The 23,595-nt window shown below is 41.0% G+C and overlaps 1 protein-coding gene across 4 annotated transcripts; it reads right to left on the bottom strand.

Moving 5' to 3' along the window:
- Nucleotides 1-258: 258 nt before the first annotated feature.
- GDAP2 (ganglioside induced differentiation associated protein 2) lies at nt 259-23,550 on the bottom strand. 4 transcript variants are annotated; one of them, XM_017814740.1, is made up of 14 exons: nt 23,428-23,550; nt 21,715-21,961; nt 20,085-20,224; nt 16,903-17,056; nt 15,271-15,359; nt 13,094-13,170; nt 12,379-12,538; nt 10,579-10,729; nt 9,595-9,671; nt 8,166-8,242; nt 7,447-7,586; nt 6,782-6,836; nt 1,944-2,087; nt 259-1,041 (listed from the first exon to the last, which is right to left on the bottom strand). In XM_017814740.1, exons 2-14 carry the CDS (start codon nt 21,888-21,890, stop codon nt 994-996), a joined length of 1,488 nt encoding a protein of 495 aa, XP_017670229.1. In that variant the 5' UTR covers nt 21,891-21,961; nt 23,428-23,550; the 3' UTR covers nt 259-993. The 4 variants fall into 4 exon arrangements, with proteins under 4 accessions (XP_017670229.1, XP_017670230.1, XP_017670232.1 ...); XM_017814741.1 differs by lacking the exon at nt 23,428-23,550 and adding an exon at nt 23,324-23,342; XM_017814743.1 differs by lacking the exon at nt 23,428-23,550 and adding an exon at nt 21,015-21,185 and having other exon boundaries at nt 21,715-21,792.
- Nucleotides 23,551-23,595: the final 45 nt, after the last annotated feature.

Here is a 23,595-nt window from a genome sequence, read left to right on the forward strand (position 1 = left end):
TGAAACACTTTTCACCTCCAAGTCAAGTAACCTGTGGCTAAGCTCTCTTGCATGTATCACGTCCATCACAAATCAGCGAGTGTCAGTGTAACAGCAAATAAAGGGACAGTGATACCTCTAATAAACAATCTCTGCCACCAGAGGTTTGGGTTGGAGCCTCCATTTCCCCCTCTTCTCCATACATAGTTTAGGCAGATGGCATTCACTTACCAGACAAACACACCTGGCCATGTCAAAGGAGAACATAAACGGCTATAGTTAGAGAAAAGAAACCACAAATGCTTTTCAGTTTTATTCTTACTGGGAGGGTAGTGGCATCCTGACATGTCACATCATCCAATGAAAACTGACAGGGACTTTTTCAAGGCTCATAGCTCACCTAGCAGTTATGGTACTAAGTCTTGGAGTAATCTTGGCTTGGCTGTAGTACTCTGTTCAGCCTGCAGACATGGCATTCCCAATTCCAGATAGTTTCGTTGGGTCAAGACTAAAGTAATCAGTACTAACAGAAAGCGAAAGTAATCAGATGTGAAACACAGATCATATGATGAGTGATGTGTCAGGCTGGTACTACACAATATTTGTACAGACCAGTCAGAAATGGGTATTACAAACAGAGCTGGAAAATAGTCATAGTTAAAAACACGATCGAATGCTTTGAATGGGTTTCCCAGAAAAGAGGAAGTCTGTTCAGAAAAATAATGTAACAGGTTCAAAAAACAACAACAACAACCAACCAAACAAAAAATGCCTCTAGTGATCTTTAAATCAGCTTTTCCATTGGATAAATATATTTGAAATAGTTGTACAGTTCACAGTGGCATAAAGTTCTCTGATTGCTTGAGTGTTGAAAATATCTCATCAGTAAAAAAATACCAGAGCTGGGGAAGGAAAACCCTCTCTCTGAATTCTGTACATGGGCAAATGCACAGGTTTTGGCAGGCATCAGGTCATTGGATCCATGGGAAACTGGTAGCATCACAGGACTGCAGATCACAAGTCAGGGGATGGAGGATAAGAAGAGTAGTAAGGCCCATTTTCCTGCAATGAGAACAGAACAAGTAATTGAACAAAAGTCTTCTCCAATACACTTTGGTGCAATAATGGCAACAAAGAAGCAGAAATAATTAGGTACTCATGTCTTTCATAAGCTAGTGACTGCCACAATTCACCCAGTAGAGGACTGTGCTGGTAAACAGGCAGAAATAGGCCTCAGTTTTGCCTCTGTTTTGAGCACAAAGCACAAGTTGAACTTCTTCCATGAAATCAAAGCTGTGAAACAAGGGAGCCATGAATGCTGGCATAGCCAATAACTCAAGACAAAGCTGCTAATGCACACACACACAGGTCTGGCTATTGCTTTGTAGTTATATCACATCCTCTTTGGAATGATTTTGCCAATGCAAACCATATTCATTCCATCATTTGGTCAGAGACGTGGGGTTGAGAGGGGAAGAGGTGGAGGGTTCGACACAAAGGCAGGGCATTCTTCTATGGTTCCATTTTTTCCAGGTTTTTTTTTTTTTTTTTCCTGCATGCTTGTTAATATGTGGGACAGAGAAGATGAAACACAGATACTAATTCTTTTTTCCAGTCAGTGTAAGGTATATGGCAGGTATGTAACATGAATATTATCTTATCCACAGACTCTCAGTGTGTTATGTTACAGTCCTTGGCTGAGGAAAGGAACTTTGCCTTTTATGCACATAGGAGACTGCTTTAATGGGAAAGTATCCTGCTTCTTAGCCAAGGCCCCTGCTTGGGCTGATGTAGACGAAAAATTAAGAGAATCATTACTCACAGAACAATTAGACTCTCCAGGAACCTTCCCCCTGTCTTCTCCCCATTCTTAGAATGTGGAAGTCAGTCCTTTGAAGGCTCTCACAGAGCAGAATGGGAGAACACAAGAGCTGCACTCATGCTGGCCACATGCAATCACTTACCCTGGCATCATACTCGAGGACAAAAGGGGGGAGATCAATCTGTTCTGGGGGTATGGCTGCGAATAACTGCTGAAGGCTTTCCACATAGTGGATTTTGTCCTTTAGCCCTGAGACTGTAAAGGTTGTGAAAAACCATGCTGAAACCTGAAAATAAATCCCAACAAAAACAAATTAACACGGTGGTGTTTCAAAACCTTCAAGATCAAAATAACACTCCGTTGTTAAACAGGCTTGAGTTAAACTTGAACCACTAATATCATCCCAATAACATAACTAGGTCAGGAAGTGCACACCGCTGACTGCTAGTAAGCACCGTATTGTGAGCTTTCAAGCTAGTGTTTTCTGCCCAGCTGCCAGTTTAAGGTTCCTTTCTACTGTTCAAGAGTGACAGCTATTCTGCTATTTGACTTCAAAAACCCATCAGTATAGTGGCACGTTTTCACTTCCAGTTTAGCCAGCTTTTTGACTCTGTCAGAAGCATTTTCAACCCTTTACATTCAAGTTTTCACAGAAAGCCAATGAGAGGGAGAGAGAGCTGTTCAGCTGTTCAAATGTTCTATCGGAATCTCCTTTCTTCTGAGTGAATGTGTCCTTTTGTTTTATCACCTTTTTTATCAAAGTCTTATCAATTTACCTCTACGAGAATAAGTCTACCAACTTATTCTACAAGATTTTACTTTAAGTATTCACACCTCTCTCTCTTTCGGATATAAATAGGATATGGAATTTTTGTTTTGCAAAGACCACCAAGACACTTCTACAACTTATTAAATATTCCTGTTTAGATTGACTGCACGAACTTTATCATTTCAACCTACCTTCTCCAAAAGCATTGTATTACTTCTTGTTTATTTTTTATCTTGTCCTTTCCTGGCAGAATGAAGGGGAAGAAAAAACTGCTCTGTAAGTTACAAATGCTCCTATTAGGGACTTCTCATGTGGTCCTAGGCACCCAGCTCTTGCTGACCCATCTTGAGCAGAGGGGCCTGGACCAAGGAACCTCCCTTACAACCTTGACCATTCTGCCACTCTGTTGGATAGTTTTACTTTGAGTGCAGTAAGTTAACAGAAAAGAAGCAAAACCACAAGAAAAGCCTTGAGGAAAAGCAAGAGTTTAAAATAAACCAAAACATTAGGTCAATAAAAATTATCTGCCTGAATAGAACATTTAAAGAAAAGGTCACTCCCACAAAACTGTCTTGGAATAACTCTGCTGCCTCCCTCAAAACAGCATATTTTAATGAGAAAAGGACAATGAAAAAGTGAAAAGGAGGTAAAGAACAGGACAGAACATTGAGATCAGTTCTCTGTTTTAAGGGCAGAATTAGATATTTATGTTAGCAGAAAGCAGGGAGACAGATTATTACTGGCATCTATTATTCACTATATTTTTCTAATAAGATCTCTTATGAGTGACACTAGATGACAGTTTAATGAATGAAAAATACCTTCTCAATCTTGTACTAAAGTAGCATGCCTTTCAAGGTGTGTTATGAATGACAATCATTAAACATAATTGCTATGGATATTTAATGCATAAAAGCCTAACAGGGAATATTTTTGCAGCCATCACAAAAATTGCTATTGGGAAAAGTGGTTTTCCCCACCCCTCCTCCCTATCAGAATACAATCTACTGCAGTTTGACACATCCTACTCAGTTACATAGAAAGAAGGGAAGGAGGGAGAAACATCTCCAGAGAATTTTTCTATTACCTCCATTCTTCATAATCACAGGTTACAGAAAGAGTAATACAAGAGCAGCTATTTCCTTATTGGTAACTGGACATGAAAATTTAAATTATACCAAATCCCTGTTAATACACTAAAAGCAGAATAAGTTATACCAGAGCAGTCAAAGTTAAAAATCTAGACATATGCTGAAGTTTTCTTTCATTTTTCATGTCCTGATGTTCTGAATAAAAGGCTATCAAAGTCATTCTGCCAAGATATAAAACCACAGTTAAAAGTATCAGTTGTCTCCTACAGAAAACCAGCACAACACAGATTAGGTGTGTCACTAATGCTTTAACTTGGTCATATCTCAAAGACAAACTTACTAAAATCTGGGAAATTTTATTGCAATTGGAAGGATCTTGCATACAAAAAAGACAAAAGTGATTTGCAACAACCTTTATATCGGCATCTGATCTCCAGAAACTGCTTTTAGGACTGTTACAGAAAAAAACAAAACAAAAATTGTTCAAGACAAATACAAAGATTATGATGATTATGAATATCTAATTTGAGTATTCAGGCACGTTTCGGTTTTGAAACATTCTTGATTCACAGCCAATTTCTGAAAACAGAATTTCTCTGGATGAGACTGTTTCAAATCCAGCCACTTATGTGTCAGCTCAGACCATGAACTCCAAAAAGGTTGGTCTGAAGCGGTCCTCAGAAGAAGAGAGTCAAGAAGATTCACACAAAAATGCCCCCAAAAGCCCTTCTTTTATATATCAGCAGCTATAGCAATAACAAGAAGAAACACATTTACAAGCAAGAGTATGAAGGAACTTGTGATGGCATTTCATGGGTATCTTGACCTAAGGCCTGGCAGTGAAGTGTGCACACAGCAAGGGTTGCTGCCACCCTAAAAAACTGCTGATGCCTATTTCATCACAAGAACAGTTAAATTTCAAAAGCACAAGAGAATTCAGGATCAGTGTACAAAAATGGGCGGTACAATGACATACCCTGCTTCGGTTACTCTGTAACCCTCCTCCCTGCATACCAAACTCCATGAATTCTAGACAGGCAATTATCCTCAGAAAAGACATAATTTGCAACAGTTTCATATCTACAAACCAAACGAAGAATCACTGTTGGCATCATGAAGCACATTGAGAACTATGATGCTTTTCTAGGGGCTTTTGAGTTCCCAAAAGCCATGATGAAAAGCCTCTTGATCCCTTTTAGCCCATAAATAAGCAAAAGCGACTCTAACAGATGGCAGCCATTCGCTGTGACAGCATTCAATACTGCTGTAAAATGCACAGTTTACATCAGAGATTTAAGAATGAGATCTATGTACAAGGGTGATGTGTTTGGGAAGTCACATGAATGCACAAGCCTTCCTCCTGCATTTGAGGCATGGGGTATTTTCCACTACTGCTAGGGGAGGAAGTCAGTGCTCCAAATAGGAAGACGAACCTGCCAAACATTTTTGAAGAAATTTGAAGCTTTTGAGCTAGCAATCTTCCATAGGGACAAGAGCCCTGAAATTGCCAAAAAAGGAGAGAGAAAAATCATTCCCTCTTAGCAGCCACCTTCTTCCCCACGCTTTCTGCTGCTTATTCCCCATCATGTTTCATAAACTGGTAGTCCATGCAACAGTCAGCAGCAATCCCACTTGCCTTCAGTTGGAAAAAATATTGGCACAAAGACATGGATACACATTCTCTTTTGCCTCCAGCTGTGCTGCCAGAATAGGATACAAACCAATACTATTTCCAGCAAGTTAGAGAACTCTGTGTCTCTCACCCTCCCTGGTTCCCACCACCATCTGCTTCCCCCACAGATCTGTCAAGTCCCACTGCAGTTTCCAAAGGGACAGACAAGATGGCAACAGACACCAAAAAAACGTTTCTCAACCAACCAGAAATGTATGGGAAGAGAGGAGGGGGATGAAATACTGCTGAGAATCTAATATATTAGTGCTTCCTAGCTTCAGCTTTTCCACTCAACTTTGTGACCTTAGTAACGTTCTGTGCCAGCTCCTACATTTTCAGGACCATCAGAGCTGGAAGCTCTAATTCTAGCATGCAAGACCTCAGATCTGTACCCTGTGGGAATAATTAATATCCTAACTGAAACTGGAAGGTATGCTGTTGGGAAGCCTCAGCCTTAACTACATAAAAACAAGGAAGCTCCAAGTCTCATGGTGTCCCAGCTGTGCACACGCAAAGAAAGGACTCTCTAGAAATTTAGCAGTCAAAGAAATTCCTGCTGAACATGTGCAAACAGATGTTTTTTTTCCAGGCATATAATTTTCTTGAATTTAATCAATGTCAGCAAAAAGCAGAATAAACACAGAGGTTAATCTGAAGTGAATATGGAGGATCACATTTCTAACTGTTCTAATAGGACAAACAAAAATTTTAGAAAGGGCTGCTGCTGACAGTTCATCTGAAGTACTCATACTGCTGCAATATGAGTCGTGGGTATGAAGTACAGACGGGAGCCAGCTCCACGTTCTGTTGCCCCACACAGATCATAGCAAGGGTAACATCTTACTGCATGACGAGTTCAGTTTTTCATCCCCTGAAGGCTTAACAGGATTTTTCTGCACTCCATCAAAGGCATTCTTCCCATCTTTCTTTGCTACACTACACGTTCTAATCCAGACTAGTCTCACTGCTGCTTGACACACTGCCCTCTGCCCTCACCAGGGCAGCTCTTAAGCGATCTGTAGCACACATGTGATACCCCTTGTGGGGAAAGAAAAGGTGAAACACCCAGAACATGAACTACACAAAAAATTTCCAGAGTTTTTGGTCATGGTTTGTCACCCTGCCAACCACACAGCAGCAACAAGGACAAAATCTTTCTCTCTGAAAGAAAGAGGACCCAAAACTTCCACCTCTCTGTTAAGAGGACTGATAAAACAGGGCACAGACAGCTTGCACCCCACTGGGGGTTCAGCTTATCACAAAGGCTGGAAGACTACAGCTAGATCAAAGGTGAGAATGAATTTCAAGTTCTGACTGTGGATCCAGAAGATACTGCCTCATTTGGAAGTCTTCTATATGTATATACCTCCACATTCCTCATACTACAGGCTTAAATGCTACTCCACCAACACACAAAATGGACTTTTCTTTTGTACTATTTATCTCACCTTCGAACGAAATGTTGGGTGGACAAAATATAGTGCCTTCAAATTCCTCTTGTACCTGGATTAGAGAGAGAAAAAATTATTTAAAAGTGACTTCTAATTGATTCACCTACACAACCCAACTGTCAAAACAGATAATTTTGCTTAAGTGCCTGTGATGTAATTTTAAAAAGTTAAATTTAATGTAAGGACAGATACCAAAAAGTAAATGTAAAGGTAAAAGAAGAGGAAAAAAAAAAAGCAGCAAAGCAGAATGGTTATTTTTCAAAGACATCACAGCCTGCAGTCTTTCAAGTGGACAGCGAAAGGAAGTTAAGGACAAATTATGATGCCAGTGTTACCCAGGCCTCTTCCCTTAAAACCAGCAACATACTTCAACAAAGCCAGGCTCCAAATGCTCCAGCTTTGGATTCTGACAGACAATACAACCAGTGTACCTCCCTAACAGCTCCAAAATGGAGACTGCAGAGGACAGAACTTCTGGTTTAAGAGATGGCTTGGAGAAGGAAAGAAAACAATCTTCCTTTTTCTTGCCTTTGTAAGTCATTTAGGTCTTTGTCCCAGCAAAACTCTGTCACAAATAAACGGGAAACCACATAAAGGGAATGACAAATATTTGCATAGCACAGTGGAAGACCAGAATGTGTTCTTCTCCTATTGACACTTACTTGGCATCAACAACATCATAGAGTTTCTTCAAGAAATTAGAGTCTAGTTGATTGTAATCATTTGTGAGCGTATGGAAGTACACCAGGACATATTCCTTCACTGCAATATGATCCATGACATGGATGAAATATAGGAGAGCCTAAGACAGAAAGAAATGAAATTTATATTTGCAAAGAACCCTTTCACAGTTGCATTACATCTTAATTTGCTTCCTTTAATTCATCTGGAAATCAGGAATCATGAGGCTGGATGGCATTATGTTTCAGCTACAGAAGCAGGTCCAACATTCCAAGTCTTCAACTTGACTGTAGTAACTTGGATATCTTTTTTGCCTATCTGACCTAACAGATGGAGATAAATTCTTGCCGTTTCCATGAAAAACTAATTTGACTCATTACATTTCACTCTTCATGTCTTCGCAGTTACAGAAGCAGGGCAAGTCCCTTCCTTCTTGAGAAGAAAAAGGAGTCCATATCAGCCCTATTTTTTCTACAAACAGACCAGTATCTAATTGAAAAGTGTCACCCCAAAGCACATGTAGCTTTGTAAGGGAATACATACTTTTATCTGCCTATAAAATAAATTTCTATTTAATATCTTTTAAGTTTTCTACAGATAATGTTTCTAGTATTAACACTGAACTATTCTTATAATTAGCCTCTTATAGTCTAAACATTTCACATGCAACCTACACAACTCTGGTTTTACAAAGCCTTACCTTTTCCATGTCTATCAATGTTACAGGGATATTCCTTCCAACCACCACCATCACTGTGCGGCCACAGTTATCTACACCTACAAAAGAAAGAAAAATATGTCTCAACTTCTCTCAGTCATGCCAAGTTTTGGAGTTGGTCCCTTTCAAACCAGGGAGAACCAGCCACAGCTCAGAATTTTTGCAATGCACCTGGTTTCCAACAGAGGAAATATGCTTAGAGTTACTGCTCTCACTATATCAGTACTTATTCTGATCCAAAAGAGCATGCATCACACCTGAAAAGTTAAGTTTTAAGGACTGCAATTTTATGTTGCCTGTATACTCCATATTTACCTAAATATCAAGTAATAACATGTTTTTTATTTAAAAAAAACAAACAAACTTCACTTGGAGTTCTACCACTGAAGCAAATTTCTTCCAAGAAACCAAGTTCTGAAATCCAATGCACTGATTCCCAGAGCACACCTTATGGTCCTCCTGGAGCCCACACAGCCTTGTTTAAGGCAAACAAAAGAACTTAAATTTGCAGCTACTGAGCAGAAGGTATCACACAGCCTTTGTATTTGCACAAAGATCAAGGTAAGCATCTAGATTTTCAGGAGGCCAAAGATATCAGCCAAAGCATTGAACAGACTTTCTCTGCAGAAACACAGCTTTGACACCTGACTACTTGCCTGTTTCTTCCCATCCTTGTGCAAAGCAGCAATAAGCCATTGAGTCTATGGCAAATTTTGTGTCCAAATATGATGCTAACTAAAGATCTAAAGTGCACTGAAGACTTAGGTTCCCCACCTCTACTTCCCGGGCTGCAAAGACCTTGCAGCTGTTTTCTTTCACTGAACCCTCCACCGGGTTGTTGAATCTCTCCCTAATCTCCCCATCTACTGAACTCAAGGTTGCAAAATGTGCTTCCCATGGTACTGGGCCACCAGTACTAGGAGAGGCATACAGAGGAGAGCAACACATACCTGATCTGAGGGAAATAAAGCAAGTCATTTTGTTCAGGAGAGCTGTATTAAAAGTTGCTTTAGTAACTGCCTACGCTCTACACTAACCATCTGAAAGCAACGTTCATTTCTTTGTAACAAAAGGGTATAGGTAATTCAGACCAAAATAAGAACTATCTCATACAGAGCACCTTATGCATTGGTTTAATCTAATAGTACTGATTTACATTTAAACCTACAGTAATTCAGGACATGCATGTAGCCTCAGACTGCTAAAGCAGAGCGGTTTAGAAGTTTACCACACAGTCTTTCACACCAATCAAGACAGAACTACTGCTTTACTGCAGAGGTGCTGCCTAGTTCTTGGCCAGTCTTCTATCTTAATAGCATGACCCACTGTATATGCAAGACCAAACAAAATACTGTATTTTGTATTTTCACTTTAAGATGGTACGTCTCAGTCATCAGTACCCTGAACTTACCTGTCTGGTACAAGGCTTTGAGAGAAGCAATGTCAGAGAGGTCTTCAGCTCTTGCCTGACACAGCCAGCGATTATAACTAGAAAGTTAAAAACAACTGGTCAGATCTCATCCCCCTTTGGACTAGCATTAGAATCCTGAAAAGATATATAGGACAGGAACAACAAAACAAGCTTTTTCTGACTGAGCCCTCTCTGTAATCGTTTTTCCAACCTATGGAGCAACTATCAAGTTGTTAAAGAAGGAAGAGTTAAAAAGATAAAATTTAGTGCCTTAGTTACATACCTAGTGATTTTCACTAGGGCAACAAATACACCTCTACTAGTAAGAATAGTGGCGTTGCATTTGGGCTGAAAAGATCTCAGAAGTTTTTCCATTTAAATATGTCAGTGTTTAAAAGACAGAAAAAAAAAGAAAATGTCTTGAAAAAGTCTAGAAGCCAAACACAACAACACAGCAACCAGTGTCAAATATGGATTTTTTTTCTCCCTTTGAGCGGTGTGCCTCATCTGACAAAACAAGCCAAACACCATGCCTCAAGAGGTCTCCAGCATGGAATTAGTTTCTAAAGAAGTGATTATGCACATTAGGGTTACCACAGCGGGAAGGTGAATACCATTTGATAAATAAAATAAAATTGTTTTGCTATCTGCCCAGAGCCTCGGGAGTGAGCAGTATTGAAAGCAGGTGACCCCACTACAAAAAGCAGTGACAAAACAGTGACATCTTGTGGCAAATGGATAAGGCAGCTGGCTGGATGCACCGGGTATGCTCCTGGGTTCATCACGAGCTTCCCTTTTCCTTGTACTGCCCCTTCCCTTCTCCCTTCAGGCCAAAGAGGCTACCACATCAATCCAGGGTGACACCAGGCTTTATCGGTATTTACTTGCTGGAAGATTAGGCTTTACAGATAAAGTCATCATAAGGGTTGGTCCTCTGAACAGCTAACTAACACAAAATATTCACACGGACAAGCAAATTCTCACTTCCTCTGATGCTGTTTTTGCAGTGCTGCCTCTGACAACTGTCCCTGAAGGATGAGGCGTCTCTGTTTATCAACATCTCCCTCCATGCGGGCAAAAGCATGGGAACCAATGAAAGACAAATCTGCCTCCAGACCCTCTTCATCTGAAGCATCTGCAGTAGAAACAAAGGCAGTGTAAAACGTTCGAGCAGCGTACAGGACAGCAATGCTGCTGATGAATTATTATATGTCTCAGTGAGCCAACACAGTCATCATGCTACAGACTAACACAAAAACCACAGCGTACCATGATGTGGCTCTGATACCTCACCAGTACCACTGACAGATTAGAGCATATGATTGATAACTAGACTCCCTTAAAATGTTGGTTTGCCTGAAAACTAACTGGGAAATTCTAGTCATCAGCTTGTAACAAAGGGATAATGGTCAACTCTCCTGAAAAACAAGGTCTGGAGAGAGTGACTTGGGCTTTGCAGTTCTCCTACTTGTCACACAGGGAAAAATAAGTATGCAGAGGCACAGATGCTGCAGCTTTATTCAATTTAGAAGCTGTACTGTAGAAAGGGCTAGTTTTTTTTTATATCATTGACACTTCTTGAATAAATGCTGTAGAGCTGGTGGTAATCTGAGTTTAGACATTTTGATAGTATTGTTTACAACATGACTGTGTGATGAAATATAAGAGCACAGGCTCACTTGTCAGCAAGGAATATTGCTAAGGCTTCTAGCACTACCTCTCTGGGCAATCTGGATGGGAACTGTGTTTCCCAGTTTTAGTGTGACAGGCTATACTAGGACAAGAGTGCAGGATTCCACTAAACAAATTCACTTCTACATATGCAAACATAGTAATTTCACGAAGTATTAGCTAGTGTTTGAATACCTCACACTGATCAGCTGAAAATATCACTCTAACCAGCAGGTAGGACAGGGAAAAAAAAAAGATTGGAGTCTGATCAGCAGGAATAGGTACAGTAGGTATCAAACTGTGAACAGGAAAATTAAATTGTCTGTATCCTCACTGCATATTCAGCCTTAACCCAACAGGCTATGCAAAAGCAGAAAATCTTTGACATTCATTCCAAGTTGTCTGCTTTTGATGATTTAAGGCTTTGCTTGATGAAGTGTAAAACTTTCACATCACTGCTTAATAAATAAGGCAGAATGTGCCTGCTATGTCCATTTATATATTAAATTGCTTTGCTATACATATCTCACCTCAATCCTGACATCCAGGCAACCTCTTTGCAAAGACTTTTACCAAGCTTTGATACCCATTTCCAAACTCTGATCTCTGGGTTGATCTAGTTCTTCTATCTTTTAGGGAGTTTTGGCTAGTTTTCACTGCATATCTACTGGTTTGATGCACATCAATAGAATGATATGATTTGAAACAACATTTGGTGACATATAAGCAACACTTTGCTAGTATACAAGACAGACCATTAACTATAATGCCTTTTTCAGTTAGGGGCTGCATGAGACTCTGCACAAAACCTTCAAAGGTTCTAATCACTTTGGAAGAAAATTTACAAAGGGAATGAACTACCCCACCTCTCCCCACGAGAAAGACAGAACAGCTCTACTGCATCCTCTAACCACACCACTCTACACAACATGGCAGAAAGCAGAAGTTACTACTGTGGAACCCATGAAGCCAACGAGGCAGCCTGACAACTGGAATCATTAAAACCTGCCTTAGGCGAACTGAGGTAGGAAAACATCTCTCTGCTTCTTTTTCTTTTTTCCCCACTGATTTTCACACAGAGATACTTATTCCAAAGTTCAGTTAAGAACTCACCATCCGGAACACCCGGCTTTTCCGTAATCCTGATCTGCCGCTCTGGTACTACAGGCTCCCCTTCCGCATTGCCAATATCTGCAGGGAGGTAAGGTAAGGATTGTATCTCTTCTTCCAGCGATCTTGGAAAATACAGAGGCAGCAACTTCTGGTAAGTGGCCTACAAACAAGAAAAATGCGTGAAGGGCCTATCACGCATCCTTGTTCTTCAGTTAAACAGCGTCTGCCTTCGCAGCAGGCAGCCTGAACACAGTGTGGGTGTTCTGCCCAGGAACTGCCATTAGCAAGTCCAATGTACAAGAGAGGTCAATAGTCAAACTGCCAGCATCACTCAGAACACAGATCATTAAATGTCAAGTTTGCTATTTCAACAAGTCAGCAAGCAGTGTTTAAGATATTTGTAGGTGATCTGTAGGCAAGCTTTCCTTTCTGGCTAACAGATATCAGTACTAGTACTGGTTCCTGTCCATGACTCAGAAACATGGAAGCCAGAAGCAAAAAGGTTCTGAACATGTCCACAGTGACTACTAAGAGCATAAACACTACTGGAAAAGAGGTTGTGCTAGTAGGGGACAGAAGGATGCCTGTAAGAACAAAAATCTATGTGATCTGAGGTGGAAATCCAAATCCAGCTTTACGATGCAGGAGTTAACACTGCTGCAGAAAAGATCAAACATGCGCATGAATTTTGGTGGAATGAACACCAAGGAGGTACCTCTTCAAGCTCAGAAACAGCAAACACCACCTTCTCCAGAGTCTCTCCATGAATCTCCAGAAACCTTCTAACGGTGCCTGCAAGGAAGATTAAATGTAGTTAGCGAAACAGGAGGAGAAATCTACACACAAAACTAAAAGTGAAGAACTCAGAGGGAAGAGGAGAGAGCCATCAGTACTCATACAAACTTGTTCCAGGCTGTAGGTAAGTGGGGATTAAATGGTAGTTTAACACACCAAATGAGGTATAGGCCACATTGGAAGTTCCACTTCCACTCACTCCCTTTAGTGATAGACACAAATAGAGAAAAAGTCTCTCTTTGATTTTAACTTACTAGGCATTCCTCAGACTGTGAAATGTGATTCTACGGCCCTGAAAAATCAAGACAAATCCTTCCCTTAGAGAGTCCTGTGCAAATTGCTACGACCCTAGAACAAGCCACTGTGCCCTAAGTTATCAGGCAAGCAATATAAGCAAGCTACAGCAGAAGGTGGTCTGAGATAGGGTCAGCAACACAAAATCTCTGGAGCCAGCTAGGCCAGAGAGGCATACAAAAAATTATATTTGTAAATCATGAGAGAAAGTGTCCAAACAAATTGGTTGATTTAGCAGGATTTTATCAAGTAGCACATAGCCCTACAGAGAGAACAGAAGACAGCAATGAAAGAAGTTACTCTACACAAAATACCCTAGTGGGAGTTCAAGAGACAGAAGAAGGAAAAAAAGAGCTATTTTCAAATACTTCCTGAACAGAAATTCACGTATAATTGGGTTGACCTGCAACATTACTTTACATAACAAATGCAGTTGTGCAGTTCCACAGCAAACAGTTTTGAATGCATGTCAGCAGATCTTTTCAGATGTCTCAATCAACAGGCAGACAGCGGAGAAAACAACGGACTAATCTGTTTCTCCAGCGCCAGCATCTCTGCTAAACAGAGGGTAAGAGAGATTTCTCCAGTCAGCTTGCACAGCAAGAGGAAAACCCACCCCTTCCATCTGCAACAACTTTCCTATCATGCAGTACCACCCTGCAGGAAGCTCCAGGTACTGGCTGGTGAAAAGCAGACGGAAGCAGGCCAATAGAAATGAAAAAGAGGCAAGGGAAAAGTAAGAACCAGGTGAGTATAACATTACTGTCTGATTTTTTTCAGCCTAGGAAATTTTCTGATTTCTTTTCAGTGGTCTTCATTTTTTTTCTTTAATAGAGTTTTCTCTTGAACACAAGGCAATTTGAAAACTTTTCGCAATGATTTTTAGTAAGAAGTTCCATAAAACAAATAGCTAAAGCAGAAGAACCATTGCCCCTTGTTTGCTCTGAACCCAATTCATACTGGATTTGTTTGGTGGTTCTTACATTGGGAGACAGTGAACAGCTGATTCCTATTCACCATTTCCATGCCACTTATGAATTTATAGACATCTCCCACACTCCCTTCAAGTTCAGTATATTCCACTCAGAAAGAGACTTCAGCTTACTTTGCTATTTCTTGCCTTTTCCTATTCTTGTTTACCTCCTCAACTTCTCTCTCTAGCATATTCTTTTTGAATGTGCATCTTCAAAGGGTGAACAAAGCACAGATTCATTGCATAACATTCTTAATTTTGTTGTGTCTTACTCAGCTTGCTGTTTTGAACTCCTGGGAGCCCTTGTTTCCATGGAACTATTATAATCTCAATGTTTTGCTCCCTAAGGTTAGCCCATCGTTTTGCATGTGAAGGCAGAAGCGCGTAGGAGTAGGTCAGTGGGGAAAGAATATCAGTTTACAGTTGGATATGCTGATGACACTCAAACAGCAGATCAAATTCACTGTTGCTTGAGGTCCGTTTATAGCTATTCAACAGTAAGGCCTCATCTGTGCTATTCTGAACAATTTTCTATTACCAGCAAACTCTCTCACCTCACTGTTCAGCACCTTTTCAAGGTTATTAATTAATACATTGAAGCCTGCAAGTTCCAGCACAGATACTCGTGGATCCTTACTGATGACCTCCCAACAGAGAAAGGTTCACTTGTTTTTAGCTTCCATTTCCTGATCAACCACGGAAGGCCTTTTTACAGCCTCTAACAACTACAGACCCCAAAAAAAAGGTTTCCCCATATCAACAGCAATCTGTCAGAGGTAAGTGACCTGCTGAATACTTTTACAGTTTATGTTTCTTTCCAACAAACTTACGCAGTGCTATGTGGGTTGCATCCTCCAAGGGGTAGCATCTTTTCAGAGAGTTAATGACACAAAATCCTACAGAGCACATTGCCTGTTCCCTGAAATACAGAAAAAGAGATGCAAATGAATAGATGGTCAGGTGTGAACAAATGTCTGTCAGCACAGGAGGTAACACCAATAATTTTTCCCTGGCTCTATGCAGCAGTAACCCTCTTTCAGGTTTTTGCAGGATTCTCCCCTGGCAAGATGTATACATACCACCATTAAGCAGAGAAGGAGAGAACCATTAATTATTGCACACAGTTTCCTCTGGTGCTTGTTCTCAGGTTTCTCCTCCTACCTCAGCTACACTGTTCTTGCAGTTTTTCTTGTATCCTAAATTAAGTTCTTCCCTCAAGCTCCCTGTAATCCTTTCCAAATTACTTTCCTTCCTGTATAGGACTGACAGTGAGGAGAAGGAAGGGAAAAGAAGGTGCTCTGTATTGCAAACACTCCTTTGTTCCCTCACCTGACCTATCACTTGTTTTGTTAGAGGTCTGGACATGGCTTACTCAATCCTACCTATGATTAGAAAACCATCAGAATGAAGTGACGCATACTTTAAAATCAGTAGGATGCTTCCAGCACTGAGCCAAATTTTCAGAATAGTAAAGCAGAGCTGTCAACAACTGTCATCAGAGAACTTTGAGCAAGCTCAGTTTGTAGACAATTTCACAAACATCCAAAGTAACTCTAGAAAATAGATTGACTGAAAGGCATTCTGTATGCAGAACTATCAGAATTTTAAAGTTGTTTTCAACGTGTTTCAATCTGGGCATGACTTTGCTTGTTACTTCTAAGGTAGAACAAAACTGGTACATGCTAGAAACTTTAGCTGTAATCTTGATTATGAAACAGTTACTATTGCACCGTAATGCACAGTCCAGCCCTGGAAGTATTGATCTTCCCAGCCGTATGACATTGTTAAGTATATTTTCCAACATTGCTGTTGCTCAGGTATATTTTCTGACTGCTACCATTACAACAGCTGTCACAGGAGAAGAACAGAATACGGGAAAAAACACAGAAAAATAGAAAAAACCCCAAACCTGTTAGTTAAGAGGAAGTAGAAAATACCACTGATGAAAGAGGAAAAAACTACAAACCCAGCTGCAGCAACTGTAGATTTACAAGTAACCTTACACCTTGACTTAGAATTTTAGGTTTCTTTCATATGAAGGCAGAGAGGTCAAATTTATGAACTGATAGAGCAGTCAGATCTGCCTGTGGGTTTATCCACATGGCTGCAGACACACATGAAGTTGTTGCTCGAGCGAGCTCATTTAAAGCTTTTTTCTGCACAGAATCCAATGCAATCATTAATGCTGTTTCTCCTTTGAGTAACTGAATGCTGCACAGCTCTAGCTACACTGTTTCAGGACTTGAACCAGCTCAGATCTCTCTTCACATTTTATCTACACCACAGCATAGATAACAAAAGGCACCAAGCATACAATGAAGTCACTAATGTTTTCATGTCCTTAACCAAACCCGGTTTACACAGGAAGGTATGCACAGACATCTGGCCTTTGTGCAGACCCGAGTTTCTAGAAGAGATGTAGCACAGATGGCAAACCCTTGTGCAACTTGTGGTGTGCTTACTTTGCGAGCTGCAAGACGTTGCGGTAACAGCTGTACAGAGAACTCTTGGCCGCGGTGCGATACCGGCTCTTGTACTTGGGTCCCACCGTGTGAATGATGAAACGTGCAGCCAAATTAAACCCTTTGGTGAGTTTAGCCTCGCCTGTCCTGCAACCTGAGAAAAAATAAAACACAAACATAAATGTCCATGTCATGGTAAGAAAGCCAGAAGTATTCGAGCCCCTGACTTCCTGAAGTCAGACAACTTCATATATAAGTCAATGCTTAAGACATCAAATACTAAGGATAGCACCCTATCTCATACCAGCTGCTTAGCATCATCTAGGCAGGCTGAGGAGGAGAGAACTGCGCTCATTCCTCTTCATTTTAAAACTATGCATATAAGGACAAAGCAGAGAAGAAATGATTTAATAATGTGCAGAGAACTGATGTACAAATATACTATACAGCCAGCAATAAAAAGTCCTTCTGAATTTAACAACTTGGTTTGGGGAGACTGCTTTTTGGATAAAATTATTACAAGTCTCCTTAAACAAACCAGTTGCTGACAAAGCTATTCAAAATGAATAGATCAAACATTTGTTCCATTTATACTTCCAGAATGAGGTATCTTGCTTTGTTTTGCAAGTTTTTCCTGTCCACAAGGCAGACATATGATTCTCATGGAGATCATACTTTCTTGACAGACTAGATGTTTCATCCCAAGGCAAGGAAATTCAAGCAATACATTTAATTGTTCCATTCACAGCACCCTCCAGTTACATACTCTGGAAACAGATACTGTTTTTGAAGTCTGTTTTTCCTTCAGCACCTGGAAGAAGAGTCTGCTAGAACTCCCCTTCTTCACCGAGTGAAGTCTAGTCCACTCCACTTCTGGACAGCCAGATATGGCATCAGTAATCTCTACACTTATAGAAGATAACACTCCCAATGCCTTCTGCCTGGAGATCTCTTCAAAACTTAAAAACCTAAAATGAGCGGTAAGTATTATTCTTACTTTAAGATACAGGAGGAAATGAGCTGCACAAGTCAAGGTCTGTGGCAAAAGTGGGAACAAAGTCAAAATCTTATTTTTTTATCCGATGAAGTTTTAGACATTAGAATAGCTTTTTTCCAAGTTTAAAATGGAGACTCTGAATCCTCTGCAAAATGTGTGTGGCAGAGAAAAAGCATTACTGAAGTTGGAAGACTACTGTGCATTGCTGTTACAGAAGGTCTTCATTAGACTGCAACAAGTATGTGTTGATAGCCAAGCAATCAATAGTACTTCATCTGCAAGCCTACCCTAGGCTATAGTATTTCTGCATTAATCAAAACTAACACTGCTCCCAGGAACACATAAGGTAGGTGAGCCTTAAAGAAAGATCAGGCCTTTGAAGGGTCAGCACGTCACATGCTTTAAGATCACGATTTTTCTTGGAATCTATGAAACGTGAATATATACCAAGCAGTAGGAATAAAGCAGGAGAGACCTAACTGAAAATGCACCCATTTTACAGCTTTAGAGCACAGACCATACATTTTTACTTCTTCAGCACAAACATTCTCCCATGAAAACAATTTCAAGGCTAAATGGGGAAAGAGGGCAAAAAGGAAGCAGAGGTGAAAGAAGAATCGTAAACTATTTTATTAACTAAGACTCTCCATCCACTGCTACTACCATGACAAATACATTTAGGGTGCTCAAAAGCTGAAGGTGTAACCCAGCCTCTCCTTCCTCCCCCACACAACATGTCAGTAGGGTCACAGAAGAACCGATTTCCAAAAAGCTCTTGGCACAAGGTTAAAAGAAAACTGCCATGTACAGGGAGTTGTGAACAGAATGCAGAATGCATTACAGTGAGAAGACATCAGTGTCTTCACTGGGGTGGAGGATGCAAAACTACACATAATTCAGCATGGTAAAAGGAAATTTAAGAAGCTAAGACGAACAACTCCCTACAGAGGTGACAGATCTCAAACTTTAAGGACTCCTTGAAATGTTGTTCCTCTCTTCCCACCTCACAGTGCACACGAGAAACCCAATTTTATTTGGATTCTGGAGTACATAGCAGGGCCCTAACTATTCTATAGCACCTGGTGGATTTTAACAGTCATTTCCACCCACAGGACACACTGAACTTTCACTCTGCTATGAAATGGCTACTGTTCCTCCTGTTTTACTTCCAGATTATTCACAAAAGGCAAGTTGAATTAGCAAAGCATAATTTTATAAAAACAGAGGATGTCTATTCATTTGTAGTTTAAGCTACAGAGAGTTCAGCTTTATGGCTCTTCTATCCATTTTGTTACTACATATGGAGACTGAGCTGTTACCCAACAGAGTGAGCAGTACTACACAGGGACTGGTTAGTCTCAAAATTCAGCTTAGTACCATAACTATAAATGTGAATTTTTACCTGTGAAGATTATTAGACTCCTCTATGACCTTGGATAACTATAAACTATTTGTTCCTCCCTTATTCCCTGTGGCTGTTAGATGAAAAAAAAGCTGTGCATTTTTAAATCTCATTGTCAGCCATAAACTCCGTTAATAAAGAATCTAGGCAAACCTCATCCATTTCCAGAATAGTCTTGCATTAGGGCTGGTCTTGTAACTTTCCAATAAAGTAACTTCTTGTTCACAAGAGACAAGTGAATCAATCAATTTAAGCAGGCACAAGGACTTTATTTAGACATGCAGTGTTTTATCAATTCATCTATTATTATTATAGTTTCCTGAAAGACTGTGTGTATTTTAATATCCTGAAAGAGGATATACAAAGTGTATAATAGAATCCACTTAATTTTTGCAATGGTGAACTTCAATTCCCATCTTCACTGTGTAAAAACACTGAACAGGACAAAAGCAAAATCTGAAGATGTACAAGAATGGTCCCTTGAGCAAAAGGTCTGATAAGCTACTGCTCAAAATGGCTTCAGATAACAATGGGAATTATTGTATCACAAAGTAAGGGCTCATCAACTCAAATATCTGCCACAGATTTTCAATTATCTGGAATGTGAACAGCAAAAAAAGACTAATTAGCGTGTATTTCCTCCATTTTTTTTTCACAATTAACACCAGCTGTTGGGGGGGAGGGCTAAGCTGTACCTTTTTAGTTTATGCCCCAATCCTGATGTTTTGTGCTATGCAAGGACAGTTAGTTTTCAATAAGATAAAAATGTCTCTGGCCGCTTACCTTTGAGCTTCTGGAGTTCATCCTTCAGGTCAGGCCCAGCATGCATGAATATACTTTCAGATACCGGATTCTTATCGGTGAGAGACTCATTACTGGTATTTACAATGGCCGTGCAGTTCAATAACGCGACATCTCCTTTCCTGAGGAAACAGTTTATCGCAGGCTAAATGTACGATTAAGCAGGATATTCTCAAATAAGTGCTGACAAGCAAGGAAATGCCAAGTTACAGGAAAAGCTTTAACAGTACTCCAGTGCCCACACAGCATAGCACACTGTGATACGCTGAATCATGCTTTGCCTCTATCCGATGAAGACAGATTGCACGCAAACTGTCAGTCCCTTAAAAAATCCCAGCCTCAGCAGTAGCTTAGGGATGTACGTAGAAAAGGCAGTTGTTCTAGTTGTACGTAGGGCAGTTCAGACAGCAAACATGCAAAGCAGCTTGTTAAACTGATGGAGTGTAATACGTTCCAAAAACCCACATATTTTCTTTCAAGGTAAGAGGACAATCCTTGTGCTACATTACTTTCAAATCGTCAACAATTTTTTCAATGTACTTCTTTTGGGTTGCTTACACACTATCCAGGGCACCTTACTGCTGCTGCTCTTCCTCAGACCACTAGAGTGACGCTGCAGCTGGACAAGTTTTCTTTGCTTTTGTTCCCAAATTGTGAACCCACAATTCGATCATGTTCATTCTGGTGTTTAAGGATCAGACATGCAGAAGATAAACAAGGCAGAGACGCGTAAGAGACAGAGGAGTAGCAGAACTGACCTGCTTTTTGTCACAGCAGCAGTCATTAGGGATTTTGGGATCAAAGAGCATAGGAAGGGAAATAAAGATTCCCACGCATAGGGAGAGATTCAAATAATAGTTGAAATTGCACACATTTATTACACCCAAGCCCAAGTCATAAGAGATATTTAACCTTTTACTCCTCTCTTCTTTTATTTAATCAGGCTCAGGAAATCCATGAACAGTCCCATTTCCTGCATGTATTACCCAGAAACAGGTTCTCTGAATCTGTGTCCCTGAGAAATCCTTTTCTCTTCACATTGATTAATAAAGAGTTATTCTTCTAGACAGTAGGTTCACGAATCTGAGTTACAGTAAATAAAAACGGATGGAGTAAGTTCACCTCAGCACACTGTACTTTATCAACAGATTCATGGAGACAAAGCACAGAATGGGGGGGGAGGGGAAGAGGAAGTGCCCAAACCACATGAAAGAAAGAAATACTGTTTTAAACCAGAAAAGTGAAAGCAGAATACAGAAAAAAGCTAGTTGACAGCAAGTATATTTTAAAAAAATTAAAAACCTCATATCAAAGTGCCCAACTAGGTTTTGATATTAAACACACAGCATCACAGTAGGAAGTACAGCTCCAGACTGTTGCACCAAGGACTGCTTATGAGCAAGCAATTTATAACCTGTGGTGGAGCAAAATCTCAGACTTGCAAATTTATAGAGAACAAAAAGATTATTTTGTTCCCAGATCTGTAATGTTTGATTCTAGAAGAGAGGATTTCAAGGCTTTATTCTACAGCAGTGATCATTATATGAGGCAATCAGATCCTGCAGTAAATGGAAAAGTGATGACAGACATACCAGGGACACATGGAACTTACCATAAGATTATTTTTTCATTGATGTCTTTCCTGTATGGAAAAGGTGATCTAACATCAACTTGAGCCTTTCCAACAGGATTTTGGTGAGAGTCCAGCTGCTTGGCCTCATAGGCATCAGTCCAGCCTGGCAGAGTGTCAATATCCACAAATTGGGAAGGAGCACCCAAGGGATCCATGGGATGGAAACAACAACTCCCTTTCTCTGTTAACTTATCACACTCCAATTCTCACTGGAGTCTTCCAGGTGCTTTAAAGAAAGAAAATCAAACCGGGTCACCAGTTGTTCACTGAAAGTAATTCTCCTGTGGAGCCAGACCTCTTACAAGACTACAATACAATTACAACCAGCAGAAAACAGAAAAACATTGATTTCTCACTCAAGCACTCCCTCTTTCTGTTTTGTTACCGGTAAGGCAATGCAAACGCAGTGAGACACACCTTTTCCAACAGTGCAAGGTGAAAACACCCTCTCTGCTAAATTGGTCTAACTGACTTGTAATCTTTTATTTTGGAAACAGTGACAACAAATTCCCAAGTGTAGAGTGGACCTCAGTCTTCCTGAAGAGTGTTATTTCTTTAGCTAAACAAAGCAAATCTGTAGCAGGGTATGTATCATCAATTCCTTTAGAGGAATATGGTCCAGGGCCATATTTGGAAAAAACAAAACCAAAAAAAAAATACACAGCTTCCCAAACCACAATACCCCCCAAACCACAAACCTTACAAACAAAGCTATGAAAACATCCTCCTTCCCTCCAAATCATACAGCCCTTGCAGTTCAGTGAATTCTGAACCACTGCAAACTAGACTTACTGTCACATAGTTCTTACAGTTGTGCACTCAGGCACAAAACTCCTTCACCCAAATAAGTTTTTCAAGAAAGAATAAAGCTGTAAATTTGAATGCTGGCCCAGTGAATTTGAAACTGAACTCTGGCATCAGACTAGGTTTTTTTAAAGCCTAAGATGACTCTGGTTGCTAGATGAAGGCTACTACATTTTCATTGTGACTGCTAAACTACACTAGTGAATCATACTAGCACAAACATAACCACAGCAGTAACTTCAGTTTTGACATACACACATACTACTTAACTCTTTTCACAGGTTCATAATGGATAATAATTTAAAAGAGATTGCATCCACAAGGGGTAATCGTGAAACGCAGATTACAAAGCACGTTCATTAGCTAGGAGAAAACAACAAAACAAAACAACCAAGCATCCAAGCTCACACTGAGGGGTAATAAAGGCTGACAATGGGACAATGACAGCTGTAAGAGCATCTAAATAAGATTTCTGCCACAAAAAGCTGGGAGAAAGGCGACGAGCAAGAATGGAAGAGCGGTTGCACTGGCTCTAACCAAAAGCTCATCTCCAACAGCGGCTTCCCCCTGACGAACAGCCAAAATCAGAGGTCTGGGTAAGAGGCAGGAGGAGCGGGGCTGCTCCGGGATGTTTCCCCCACGCTCGGTGCCCGGGCCCACCCGCGGCGGAGGCGGCCCCGGCGGGATGACGGGCTGGGAACGGGGCACAGAGCGCTGGGAGATCCCTACACCCCCGAGGCGATGTGCGGGGCCCCTGCCTGGGAGGAGGCGCTGCCTGTCCCACCTCTCGCATCCAGGACACCGGCACCGCGCATCGCCGGGGCCCCCGCCCGGCTCCACCCGCTCCCTGCCCGCGCTGTCCCCCGGCGGAACCGCGCGGCAACTCACGGGCAGAGCCGCAGAGCCGCCGCCAGCCCCGCCCGGCCAGAGGGTCCCGGTCGGCGCCCGCCTGGCGACATCACCCAGCGAAGCGCCGCGGCCGCCGCGCTTCCGCTTCCCTTCCCGGGCGGAGCTTCGCCGCCGCACTTCCAGCCGGGCCCGCGATGACGCACTTCC

This window comes from Lepidothrix coronata, unplaced genomic scaffold, assembly GCF_001604755.1.
Source record: "Lepidothrix coronata isolate B3197 unplaced genomic scaffold, Lepidothrix_coronata-1.0 Scaffold46, whole genome shotgun sequence".
Lineage (NCBI taxonomy): Eukaryota > Metazoa > Chordata > Aves > Passeriformes > Pipridae > Lepidothrix > Lepidothrix coronata.